Source organism: Phocoena phocoena, chromosome 7 (genome assembly GCF_963924675.1).
Source record: "Phocoena phocoena chromosome 7, mPhoPho1.1, whole genome shotgun sequence".
NCBI classification, from domain to species: domain Eukaryota; kingdom Metazoa; phylum Chordata; class Mammalia; order Artiodactyla; family Phocoenidae; genus Phocoena; species Phocoena phocoena.
Window position 1 is genome coordinate 115,288,723 of NC_089225.1, and position 13,204 is coordinate 115,301,926.

The 13,204-nt window shown below is 57.2% G+C and overlaps 1 protein-coding gene across 1 annotated transcript; it reads left to right on the forward strand.

Annotated features, from left to right (window-relative positions):
* Positions 1 to 755: 755 nt before the first annotated feature.
* Positions 756 to 13,204, forward strand: RTP5 (receptor transporter protein 5 (putative)). The gene is given in 11 exon segments (XM_065880207.1): positions 756 to 910; positions 2,515 to 2,648; positions 2,651 to 2,800; positions 2,803 to 2,976; positions 2,979 to 3,067; positions 3,070 to 3,328; positions 3,331 to 3,441; positions 3,444 to 3,982; positions 10,285 to 10,362; positions 12,918 to 13,064; positions 13,172 to 13,204. Coding segments are annotated over 11 exon segments (1,866 nt in total). The 5' UTR covers positions 756 to 758.

A 13,204-nucleotide genomic window follows, 5' to 3' on the forward strand; every position in this document is an offset into this window, starting at 1 on the left:
AAAGACTTGGGAGGGACTTCCCTGGCGCTCCAGTGGTTAGGACTCCACGCTTCCACTGAAGGGGACGCGGGTTCCATCCGTGCTCGGGGAACTAAGACCCCGTAAGCTGCGTGCGTGGCGCAGCTGAACAAACAAGCAAACAAACAAACACCAAAAAAAAAAAAAAAAAAAAAGAAAGAAAAAGAAAAGTCATGGGAAAATTTGCAACGATACATGTTCAGTAAAGTTCCTCAAGCTTTGTTTGTAATGGCAAAGACTTAGCACCGTGGTCAAGGACAGAGGCTGGGCAGGTAGATCGTGCCCCAGCCATAGACTGGAAAATATCAGATATTTAGAAGAATGGGCATCACCGTCCATGCTACGCTGTGGGTAAAAGAAGCAGGCCTTAGGGTAATATGTTCAGTAAGATTTCCTATTTGTGAAAAATAATTATGGAAATGTATATGTGCATAGGCACCGAAAATACGTGGATGTCAGCACCACAATGATGACTATGGGCGATTTTTATCGTATTGTAGTTTGTCCTTTTTATGTTTCTGATTTTTCCTAAAATGAAAATCCACTGCTTGCACAATAAAAAATACGCAAAAGGGTCAGAAAAAAAGGCCTATTTCTCATTTCTCTGAGACAAATTCGGTTGCTATGGAGACGAGACGGTTGTCAAGGCGGCAATTGGTCGGTGCCGAGGCGGGTGGGTGCTCGCTAGGAACCGCAGCCAGCGCAGCCCTCAGACCGCACTGGGGAGCCCCAGCGCCAGCATGGACGGCGTGGATGTGTGGGCCACCACCTTGGCCCAGCTGATGGCCAAGAGGAAGCTCCAGGACACCTGGGAGCTGGTCCCTGAGGAGAACCTGGCCTCAGGGCACCTGGACAGCAGCGGTTTCCAGCACCGGCTGCGGGGACTCTCGAGGTGCGGCTGAGGCGGGGGGGGGGGGTCTCCTGTGGGGTCCTGGGAGGGAGGGGCCGAGGCTACTTAACCACTGGCTAGGCTGGGTGTGGCCTGGCCAGTGAGGAAGGCGGCGGGGGGGCCGTGTGTCTGCCTGGCCTTGGCACCCAACAGGTGGGTGGGTGGGCCAGGTGTTGCTCCTCCCTTCCGGGAAATGGGGGTGTTGGGGGAGCAGTCTGTTCATTGCCTTTCAGCACAGGCCAGCTGAGGCCCTGCCTGGCAGTGTTGGCACTGCCAGGCCAGTTGGGGCCCTGCCAAGGGGCAGCTGGTGTGGTGATGCTACCCCTGCGTGGAGGACTTTGCTTGTTCACTGCAGCATCTCCTCGTTTCCGTGGCAGCGCTGACAGCGGGAGCAGGGTGTGGGCAGGCACCCGGTCACCGCTCGGCCCTGCACTGCAGGGAGGCCTGAGGGGATGGAAGAAGGGGGTGCGGGCCCCAGAGGAAGGAGGATGTCCCCGGCCTGGGCTGTGGCTGAGTGGGGGCTGCGTCGCGAGCCCCTGGGACCACGGGTCACCACGTGAGCCTCGCTCTTCCTCGTGATGCCAGCTGCCGTCAGAGCAGCCAGGACGGGCCAGACCTGCAGGGGCCCTGCCCAGCCAGGGAGCCTGGTCCCCCAGGGGCCAGCTGGGAGGGGGCTGGGGGGAGAGGGGGCCTCGCAGACCAGTCACGCCCCAGTTCCCCAGCGTCCGAAACCCCTGGAGTCAGGTGTGCGCTGGGATGCTGGCTTTCCCAGGTGTTAGGAAGTAACAGCCTTCAGTGCATCTGAGGGGCCCCTTCCAACCCGGTACTGTTCCCACGGCCCCACAGAGGAGCCGCTCTACACAGGTGGGATGAGGACCCTGAGCACACCTTGGTTTTCTGTTTTCACGGACAGAAACGCTAGCTGGTGGGATGGTCACTAGGGCAGACCCACCTCTCCACGTGCAGCCACTGGCCACGTGCAGCCATGACGCGCTCATTAATTAACAGATAAAGGAGGAAGTTCAGTCCCCAGGGCACCATCCGTGTCTAGGTGCTCCCCGGCCACGTGTGCTGGAGGCTGCATGTGGGGGCGCAGTGGGGACAAGCCCACCATCAGGGGAAGTTCCGGTGAGGGCCAGAGGGTCACTCACCTGTGACCTGACAGTCCGGAAACAGAAGGACACGGGGCCTTCAGCCTCCGGAGCGGCACCCTCACTGCTCTCCTCATGCCCCTCTGCCCCCCCAGCCTCCCCATCGCCTCTCTCCCGTGGGGTGGGTTCCCCAGGTCCTTTCTGCAGCCCCCCGCCCCCGCACTGGGCATCACAGAAGCTCTTCCTTTTCTCACTGTCCTGGTGGCGTCTCCTCGAGCAGTTGAGACCCTCAGCAGGCGACAGACCAGCAGCAGCAAGCGCAGAGCTGGCCCTGCACGTGGCAGGCGTGGCTTTGCCGCTGAGAGCATCTTGGTGCCAAATGGATGAAAGGCGTTGGCTTTGGCTTTTCAGGTGTGGGTGCAGCGAGGGATGTGCACACATGGGCTGGGGTCATGAATTCCGCTGGGCCCGGGGGAGGGCCACCCCATCCCCGCTCACCCCCTCTCTCCTCCCCAGGCTCCAGTGTGGCTGCTGCCAGTGGGGCTGGTCCTCGGCCCATGTGCACATCCTCTTCCACCTGTAGTGGGACGAGGATGCCCGGCAGGGGCTGGTGAAGGTGCGCGTCTGGGCCCAGCAGTGCCGGCTGTGCCCGCGGGCGGGGCCGCCTGCCACGTCAGCCTGCTCAGTGTGTGGCTCTTCCTCAACAAGCTGGTGCAGTTCATCGCGCAGACGTGCTACGGGGAGGGCCCAGGCTCCGACCAGTGCCCCGAGATCTGCTTTGGTGAGCACTGCGACGCCTGCGGCCTGGGGTCTGCTTCTTCCAGAAGCCCCCGGGCCCCGCCTGGGGGCCCGAGGTCAAGAGCCCCAGCACCAGCAAGGGCAGGTTCACCCTGTATGGCGGCAGCAACGTGGACACCCCCACCGCCAGCCAACAGCTGTGCACGCTTGGCTGCAGGCTTGTGGTGGACCGCTCCAGGGGCTACCCCCCAACTCCACCACGGTCCCCCTCTCCGTGGCTGACTTCATCAAGAACCCCCTCTCCGAGGGCAGGGACTTCTTCGGCGAGAGGATGAGGAGATCGTCACTGTCCCCTTCTCCCTTGTGCACGAGGACAAGGGGCCCGTGGCCGACCCCACCGGGCCGCTCACCGTTGGCAGGGGCTCCCCCTACCTGCCCACCAGCTCCAAGGCCACGTCCAAAGGCAAACGCTTCCCAGTGAACATCAAAGTCCCCGTGTTCCATGGCAAAGGCCTCGTCCTCAGCGGCACCAAGGACATGACAGGCTTCATCTACAAAGGCCACGGCTGCGTCTCCGACCCTGATGGAGATGAGATGCAGACGATGGCTGGGGCCCCGCGTTCGGCAGCAGCGGTGCCGTCACTGAAGTCACTGATGGAGACAGCCAACGGCCAGTGACCTACATCACCGGCCTCAGGCACAACGGGGAGGCTCCGTCGCCTTCCCCTCTTCCTTGACCAATGTGGTCCTTGAAGGCGAGGACCCCTTTGACCTCATCTACGGCTCCCTCACCTTCTCTTTCATCTTCGCCAACAAGGGCAAAGGCGGGGCGTCCTCTGCTGGCATCACTGAAGGCAAAGGGAAGGAGGATGGTGGCAGCGGCCCTGCCACCGCTGGCCGTGAGCCCCTTCCAGGGACCAATGCCAGTGGCCCTGTCCCCATCAGCAAGGGCTCCGTCACTATCTCCTTCTCCGTCCTCAGTATCATTCAGAGCAAGGGCTCTAGCAGCGATGACAGTGGCCCTGAAAGCAATGGCCTTTCCACCCCTGGCTTTTCCAAGAAGCAGAGGCAGCCGGGGCCCAGGGTGGGCAAGTCCGGCCCTGGGTGCTACTGGGAGGAGGACTTCTGCTGGGCCATAGGCTTCTGCTTCGACCCCTACGAAGAAGTCTGGATCTGGGTCTCCATGACCGTCTGCATCCTCTGGATAATGTACCTGTACAAGTTCAGCCCTGACCACTCCCCGCGGGTGTGAAGTGTGGCGCCTCTCGTCGGTCCCCGCTTCACCCCCCAACAGGGCCGCCCGGGCAGCCAGCGAGCCAAGTGACCTCCCTGTCCCCCCAGCAAGCCCCCGGCCGACTTGGCTGCCCCCTGCTTCCGTGTTCTGTCTCCTGCCGTGAGTTGTGGTGTCGTGGAAGCTCACGCCGTGATCGTCCCCCGAGCTGACCGAGTGTGTTCCAGGCGCTTTTCTGTACGTGTGTTACACTCCAATAAAATAAAAGTTAAGAAGCAGCAGCCACACGGCACTCAGGCTGAGCTGAAGGTGTGAGGTGGGAGGGCGAGGTGGGCACATGGGCCGACTCCTGGGTCCCAGTCCCTGTAGGGTCTCCTTCCCTCGATGGCTCCTGGATCCCTGGATGGGACGCTTGGATCTGTTCAGCACAGGCTGTCAGGGCGGGGTGAGCGGTGGGGGGAGGAGGTCCTACACCACCCACTCTGCGAAGATGAAAGCCCCTTGAGGTGTGGTTGGCAAGCCTCTTCCTCCCCCCCCCCGCCCCCCCCCAACACCAGGGTCCCAGTAGCTGAGGAGGTAGCTTCCCCATGGGAGGGGCAGGAGGCCAGCCAGCGCTTTACCGGATTCTGTTCACGGTTCCCCTGGAGCATTTACGTCCACGGCGCTGTTTTGGTTTAAGAAACTCCATCTGTGCTGTAGGTCAGAAAACTGTTCTGTCACTTGTATGCACACCTTGGATTTCCATCTTAAAGGCCGTAGGTCCAGTTCTAAGGGGCAGGGGTGTTGGGCCATGTGGGTGACAGCGGGCAGCTGGGTCAGGCCGCCCTGTAGCCCCCCATGCAGAGCCGGCCCCAGGACGGTGGTGGGGGGGTTTGTCTGCAGAGCCCGAGGTCTGAGACTTGCATCCCCTGGCTGGATGAGAATTTGGGAAGGCCTGCCCTGTGGGGAGGGGTGAGTGGACAGAATCCAGTGGCACTGGAGAGTCTGCCCTCAGGCCTGCCGTCAGGGTGAGTGGGGAAGGCGGGGCGGGGCTCCCGCACAGACAGGGCTGCCTGAGGTGGCAGGGGAGGAGGGGGCTTTACATCAGCACCAGGGTGGCATGTGCCAGCCCCAGGCCTGCTCACAGAGACACCAGAGCCACGGAAGTTTCCACCCTACATGGAAGGCCAAACCTGCACGGGACGTGAGCCTGTACACCTCAGCCAGCCTGAGCAGAGCCTCACCAGACAGCACGAGGCCAGGTCACCAGGTGGCCTATGTGCTAACCTCACCCTTAGTGCAAGACCCACCCTCCACCCTCAGTGGTGTGTCCTCACTGGGTGAGACTCTCACCCTTAGTGCAGGACCCACCCTCCCACCCTCAGTGGTGTGTCTGCACTGGGTGAGATCCTCGCCCTTTGTGCAGGATCCACCCTCCCACTGTTAGTGGTCTGTCTACACTGGGTGAAACCCTCACCTGAGAGCAGGACTGAGCCTCCCACCTTGGTTTTCCCGTCTACACTGTGGTGTGACGACCTAGCTGGTGGTGTCTGTGGTGGTTGGGGTTCTAATTTACTTTTATTTTTTTTGCGGTACGCGGGTCTCTCACTGTTGTGGCCTCTCCCGTTGCGGGGCACAGGCTCCGGACGTGCAGGCTCAGCGGCCATGGCTCACGGGCCCAGCCGCTCCACGGCATGTGGGATCTTCCCGGACCGGGGCACAAACCCGCGTCCCCTGCATCGGCAGGCGGACTCTCAACCACTGCGCCACCAGGGAAGCCCCTATTTTTTATTTTTTTATGACATAAGCACTGTTTTATTTGGGGGAATCAGGAAAGGCCTCTCTTTTGAGAGAAGGCTTTTGATTAGGAGACTTTTGAGAAGAGGCTTGATGGAAATAAAAGTAGCAAAATGAGGATTAAAATAAGTCAATCTATAGGATTTTTCAGTTAGGAAGTCACTTCAGTTAGGAAACCACCTTCACAATGATGAGTGGAGTGCGGGGGATGAAATTTGAGTGCAAAGCGCTGAGAATGAGTAAGAGGAGACAGCGTTATTGTTTCCAGTTCACTGCAAAGGGCAGAGGAGAGACAGAGACGGGGGAGAACACGCATATCCGAAACAACACAGGATCCCATCGGCCTCTGCTTGCAATTACCATCTGACTCTTAGCTCCCTTCCCGGGGCCACCTTTTCTGATTCTGTCTTCTTTTAGCTTCAGGTAGGCTTTTCCCCCGCCTAGCTGTCCTCTTTGGCCCTGCACAATTCCTTTAGGGAGCTGTCTCTAAGCCCCATGTCACATACTCGGCACCACATGGAGGCAACTTCCTCCTTGAACTCTTGCACGGAGGGGGCTTTTATTTCTTCAGCTTTTGCACAAAGTTATTTTTCAGTCGCTTCCTCCTTCTGTCTGTTCTCCCCTGTCCTGACTTCGGCCTTCATTGTTCACTTTCCACTTTCAACCCTGCCTTGGCTTTTAGACTAGATTTCAGCATTGTCTTCTTACCCATAATCTTGTCTACCTGTTTTCCAAGAATTAGGTCCTTCCTGTACACTGCTTTGGGCTGCCTATCTCAATCCAGCCCCAGGAGATATGGTGTTTCCTGAAGATACAGCAGAGGAAACCACAGATTAGGTTGTTAACCTACAGTTCTGGATCACCTCCTTGGTAAGACCATGGCCATTTCATGCCCAAATTAAAGTCCTCCATGGCTAGCCAACCTGGCACTAGAGGTAGAACATTACTCTAGGAACTTCCCCGGTGGCACAGTGGTTAAGAATCCGCCTGCCAATGCAGGGGACACGGGTTCAAGCCCTGGTCTGGGAAGATCTCACATGCCGCAGAGCAACTAAGTCCGTGCGCCACAACTATCGAGTCTGCGCTCCAGAGCCCGCGAGCCACAACTACTGAGCCCACGTGCTGCAACTACTAAAGCCTGCACACCTAGAGCCTGTGGTCCGCAACAAAGAGAAGCCACTGCAATGAGAAGCCCGCGCACTGCAACGAAGAGTAGCCCCCGCTCGCCGCAACTAGAGAAACCTGCACACAGCGACAAAGATCCAACGCAGGCAAAAGAACAAAACCAAGACCAAACACCCCGCCCCCCTCCCCCCTCGCCAAAACAGAAGATCATTACTCTAATAACTGGGATCCCTGGGCTCATTAACCATTCAGAGAGCCCAGGGCCAAACCGCTGGCTCTACATTGAGAGGCCCAACCCCCATGGCTCTGAGAGCGCTCCGAGTTCTGAGGTCTGTTTTCCCAGAGGTTCAGTCCTGCCCCTCTCTAACTGATAATATGCTAAGTGTGCATAAAGCACTTTTGCTGAATCGGGGGTTCTGACTGAAAGGGGGTTCTGATGGCAGTTCCTGCGCTGGGCTCAGCATGGACACTGGGTGGGCTCCCTCTGCCCCCACGTGTCAGGGGCCCCCAGCCTCTGGCTCTCTGGCTTTGCCCGGAAATGGCTGCGTGGAGGCTGTGCTGTCCATAGAGGCGTCACCTCTGTTCCTGGTTCCAGTGTGACCTCTGCTGGCGCAGGTCTCTCCCTCCCCAGCCTTGGCCAAACTGCAGCGTCACCTCCATGGTTTCCAACTTGTAGATAAACTAAAATTATTTCCCAGATGCAAAGCTTGCCTGGGTGGATTAAACTGGATGCTGTGACAGCTGAGAATTTCAGTGCTGGCCACTCTTCCTGTGGGTGCGTAACAGGTGTTCAGTCCAGGAGTCTGACCACACCGGCTCAGAGGGCGGAGTCACCCCCGGTCCTGTGGTAGGTTTGGGGAATCTGCCCCCAGCACCACCACCCAACCCCCTCCCTCCCGTGTGGGTGGGCTCTGCACCAGCTCCTGGCTTCTGGGACCTCCTGGTGGTCAGCTGGGCCACCCGGGGCAAACGGTAACCTGCCCCTCCCCCAACATCCCCGGCCAGCGCTGTGCGGCGGGCGGTCCTGGGCCTGTTGGACTCACGGTAACAGTCTGTGCCTCCCCGGGCCCTGCTGGCCACACACCTTGACCTCATCTCTGTCCCTCCCGTCGCCCGCCGGCCCGCGCACGTGCAGGGAGAGGGAGGGTCGGGTTCCCGTATGGCCCCTCTGGGTCTTCAGCACCCCTCGTCCTAGGAACCTGCGAAGATCGGTGTCCCCTTAGGTGTGAGCACACGGGGACTTCAGTAAGGCCCACACCAGCCGGAAGCAGAAAATGTGGGGAGCGCTAGGGTCCTCCAAATAGGGAGTGGGGAGAGGGAGGCATCACGGATGGCATAAGTGGGGTGGTGCAGCGCCTCCGGGTCCGGGGAGTCCTCAGTAGGCACTCCCAGTCTCCTCCCCAACTCCCAGCCCAGCCCCATCCCTCCCACCCTTCCCCAGCCTCTCGGTCTCCTGCCGCCCCAGGCCCCCGCCCCCAGCTCCGGCCCCTCCTCCAGCTCCCGCCCGGCCGCCCGCGTTGTCCTGCGGCGCCCCCGAGTGGCCGCTGGCGGGAAGCGCAGCCCTGCGATGGGGGAGGCGGGAAGGCTCTGCCGCTGTTTTAACTGTTTACTGTTTAATCAGAAGGTTCCTTAAAACCCAGCAAACTCCACCCATCGTCAGCATCATTAGCACACGGTTTCATAAATAATTAAACTCATTTAATTACTTAATAATTCATTCAGAATTAAGATTCAGGAATACGATGAAAGCGAGAGCAATACCCACACTTGACCTGTGCGCCCCCCATGGCCCCCCCCCCCCGCCCCCATTCAGGCGTGCGGGCTATGTGAGTGCGCGGTCAAGGGAAGTTCAGGCTTGCGGACACTGGATAAAACGCCAAGGGCGAGCCTGGGGCTCAAATCCAGGGCAGCCGGCGCCCCAGCCCCTGTGCAGCCTGAGTGACCACGTTGGGCCAGGAGGACTAAAGGTAGACACGTTTCAAATGTAATTGCTATTAGTTCAAGCAAAGATGGGGTACTTAAAGTGTGAACGATTTCCTGATTTCTTGCCCTCTAGGGAGAGGCCATAGGGTCACGGTCGGGGACACAAACCCCTCCTCTCCTCAACCTGTTTCCAGAGCAGGTTCAGGGGACCACACGCAGGGCAGGGGGCTTGATCTGGCCAAACCTGACTAGCTGGTGCCCCTCCCGAGGATGGGGTCGGCTGGGCTGCGCCGGGTGTGAGCTGCCCCACCTTTTCATCACCTGTTCTCTTAGTTGAAAGATTAGACGGCAGACTGTTGACTCTCATTATGATGAAATAAAATTCATATTTTACGGGAAGATGAGAAAAATTTTAAACAAAAACGTTTCCTTGCCCGTTTGGGCCTCTTCCCTCCCCTTTAGTGTGTGCTGTGCGTCTGCGTCAACCAGACCTTCTTAGGAGGGAACCTTCCTTCCTAATCCTGTGAGGGCCCACAAGGACCTGTGCCCCACTACTCACTCTGTACGCGCAGGTCTGGATTACGCAAACTGTCAATAATACGTCATTTGATGCATAACCGTCTCAAGACCTCATGTAAATGGGCTTTGATTTCTGATGGGCAGAGCACTCCCCAGAGCGCTCTGAGAGACTCTGCAGTTATAATCCTGAGGTTGGCTACAGTAAAATTTTCTATTTCTTTCTTGGATTGACTATTGATTAATTTTCATTGTCAGTTAGGAAACACATCTGTTTTGTAGTCCAGATGTTCTCACCCGCTAGGGCAGTCTGGCATTCCCTTCTAGAAAGTTATACAGCTCTAGTCAGAAAGGGGCTGGTGAGTGTGCCCTGACCCCCGCGTGGCCTTGAGTGGAGTGCGTGGGACAGAGGGCCATGTTGCTTCCTTTCCCAGGAAATGTGACTCTAGACACGGGGTGTGGGCTGGGAGGAGCTGCTGCTCCGGGGGCCTCGCAAGAACTGCATCCTCAGTATTTGTGATTTGAACCACTAATATCACTACTATTTGTAGTATTAATACTAATACCATTAGTACTTGTGTATTTGTGATTTGAAGTACTCGGTGCATTTTCATTATGAAAGTAAACAAAAAATTCTAGCTCCCAGAGACAGAAGGTTAAGAACTGCTTCCTGGGACGTCTGCAGTTTTTTTCAAGTTTCTCCTCTGCGTTATCCAGCAGTATCCAGCAGTTCTCTCTAGATAAGACAAAATGGGATTTGGGGTGTAGTCTTTAACGGTCAAAATACTGACATATCCCTGTTTCCTTGGCGACCCGTCCTGGGGTCCTGACGCTGCTGATGGTGGCCAGGTTTGGGGCCGAGAATCCACTTCCTTCCTTCGGAGCTTGAGTTTTGCCCTGACTGGTGAGGAGGCTGGTCTGCTGCTTATCGGGTCCATTTTAGTTCCATTTTCGTCCCCTTGTGGCCCTTGCTCCAGGGCGTGGCGGTTCTTGTTCGTGCCCTGTACTGCGGCTCCCAGGAGTGTCTGCAGCCCGGGACGCTGGTGCTGGTCTCAGTGAGGTCACGGCTCCTCTGGGCTCCTGGGCCAGCTCAGCGTCTTTCATGGGGGCCTCTCTGGCGATGCCCCACTTTCTTAGGCATCGTTCTGAGTGTGTCTTTCAAAGCTGTAGCCATGAGCTGCCCAGCCTGGGTGCTGGGCAGGAAATCATGCACCTGGGCTTCAAAGGATTCGAGACGATCAGGGCTGCAGCGGGGGACACTCGGGGCGTTCATGCAGGGCTGCGGTCGGGGGTGAATCGCATGGGCTGGTGTTGGGTGGCTAGACCCTCGGAGAGGGCGATAAACCCACATGCGGGGAGATAAGAGGAGTCAAGGCTTCCCAGGTGGCCGTCCACCTGGTGACCACCGGCGGTCTTGACCTAGGGCCACTGTCCCCTGGCCCGGCCACTCCGTGCTCTGCCTTCTCATCCACAGATGGGGCTGTCCCGGGCAGGAGCTTCTACGCTCAGCGGCTCCCTCGAGGTCCTTCCCAGGTAGCACCCCTTCCAGTGCGTGAACTAGAAGTCGGGTCCTCTCACCTGAATCGGGATTAACCCAAGAAGGATCCTGGCGGGGAGGGCAGGTCTCTGTTCTGGGGCCTGCAATGCAAGCAGGGAGGTGCGCTATGGCTTTTCACAGACACCCTCACGCCTGGCTTTCGGAGCCCCAAGCCCTGTGTTGTCACTTCTTCCTGATAAAGTTCAAGCTTCCGTGCTCTTCCACGTCACCTGTCCTCAGGTCTCATGGTGAATGGCTCTGTTGGATCTCTGGGGGCGCTGGGGGGTGGGTAGGTCCTCGGGACAGGAGTCCCCTGAGCTTGTGCTGCGAAGGGGGTTGGGCTGAATCCGAGGGGCGGGTGCGCTGGAGGCTTGGCCACCCGCCTGGAGGGTCTCTGTGCAGAGCTGGGAAAATGGCCCATTGTATTTTCTCCCCTCTGTGCGCGGGAATAACTGCTTTTGTTTATGGATTTTCTGAAATGTGTTTCTAAGTCGATTACCCCTGAAGGATGAGCTGCGCCCATGCGTGGCCCGCAGATGCACCTCCAGGGAGGGATGCATCCAGGAGCCGGAATCAGGCCAGTGCCACCCCCTGCCCCGACATCCTCAGTTTCCAGACCTGCGGGGACGGCCCCTCCGCCCCTCTGCTCAGACGACCTTCTAGGTGGGAGATCCCCTCCACGCACCCTGTCCCTGGGCACCATCCCCCGCCCTGCATCACACTCAGGCCTGCGATTCCACCTCCACTGTTCCTCAAGGCGTCTCTCCTTACCACACGATTGAAATTCTCTCCTGGTCTTCTCCACCCCATGCGATGTAGCCAGTTTCCCCACCTGAGGGGGTACAGGTGAAGCATACTAGTTTGTATGATGTAGTTTCTGTAACAAATCACCACAAACTTACTGGCTTAAAACAGCTCAAATTAATTTTCATACAGCCCTGGAGTGGGACTCACGTTGTACAGTGCAGAGGGGGTCTCATGGAGCTAAAATCAAGGTGTACTCAGGGCCGGTTCCTTCTGGAGGCTCCAGGGAGAATCTGCCTTTTCCAGATCCCAGAGGCCACTGTGTCCCTCTCCCATTGACCCTCTAATCTTCTCTGATTCTGACCTTCTTGCCTCCCTCCTTTTTTTCCAGCTTTATTGAGATGTAATTGACATATAACATTGTGTAAGTTTAAGGTGATGATTTGATACATGTATGTGTTGCAAAATGATTCCACAATAAGGTTAGCTAACACCTCCATCACCTCACATGGGTACCATGTTTTTTTTGTTGTTGTTTTTTTGTGGTGATAACATTTAAGATCTACTCTCTTAGCCACTTTCACGGATACAGTACAGTCCTGTTAGCTAGAGTCACCACGCTGTGCATTAGATACCAGAGCCTGTTAATCTTAGAACTAGAAGTCTGTACCAATATTTCCTCATTTCCCCTCCCCACAGTGCCTGGTAAGCACCGTTCTACTCTCTGTTTCTACCATGTTTTTCCTCTGTTCCACATGTAAGTGAGATCATATGTTACTTGTCGTTCTCTGTCAGGCTTATCTCACTTAGTGTAGTGTCCTCAAGGTCACAAATGGCAGGATTTCCTTCTCATGGCTGAATACTCGTATATATACATCTATACCCCATCTTCTATATCCATTCATCTGTCTACAGACACTTTGATTATTTCCATTATTGTAAATAATACTACAATGAACACAGGGTGCGGACATCCCTCTGAGATGGTGAGCTGCTTCCCTTTTATAAGGACCCATGTGATGACATTGGTCCATCTGGATAACCCAGGATAATCCCCCATCTCGAGACCCCTAACTTAATTACATCTGAGAAGTCGCTTCGTATGAAGGTCACATAATGCACAGGTTCTGGGGATCTGGACGTGGATATCGGGGGCAGCATTGTCCTGCCGACAACAGTACCAGTCAGATGGCCCTGAACAGTGAGCAGCTCACAAAGCACGGTACTCTGCACAAAGTCCCCGTCTCCCCAGGTGGAAAAGTCTATTTATAGCCTTGGTTTGGCTCTAGCCTGGGTTATTAATCTTGCTCACACCGGCCTTCTCTGCAGCAGCTGATGAGGGATGCAGTGACCACTGGGCTGCATGCCCAGCCCCGTCAAGCACTGCTCCCTGGGTGGGGCCAGTGCAGGGCTGCCCCTCCCCCGTCGTCCCTCTCCGACTGCCACCCTGGCCTGGACCTCGCCCTCTGCACGAGTGTAAGGCCCGGCCCCTTGCTCACATGGACACGTCTTCAGAGCCCCTCAGGGACTGGCCACGGCCACATGTCTCCCCTGCACAGCCCTGCCGACCTCCCGTCTTCCAGGGCCCCCTGGCAGCAGCCTTCACCCTGCTCTGA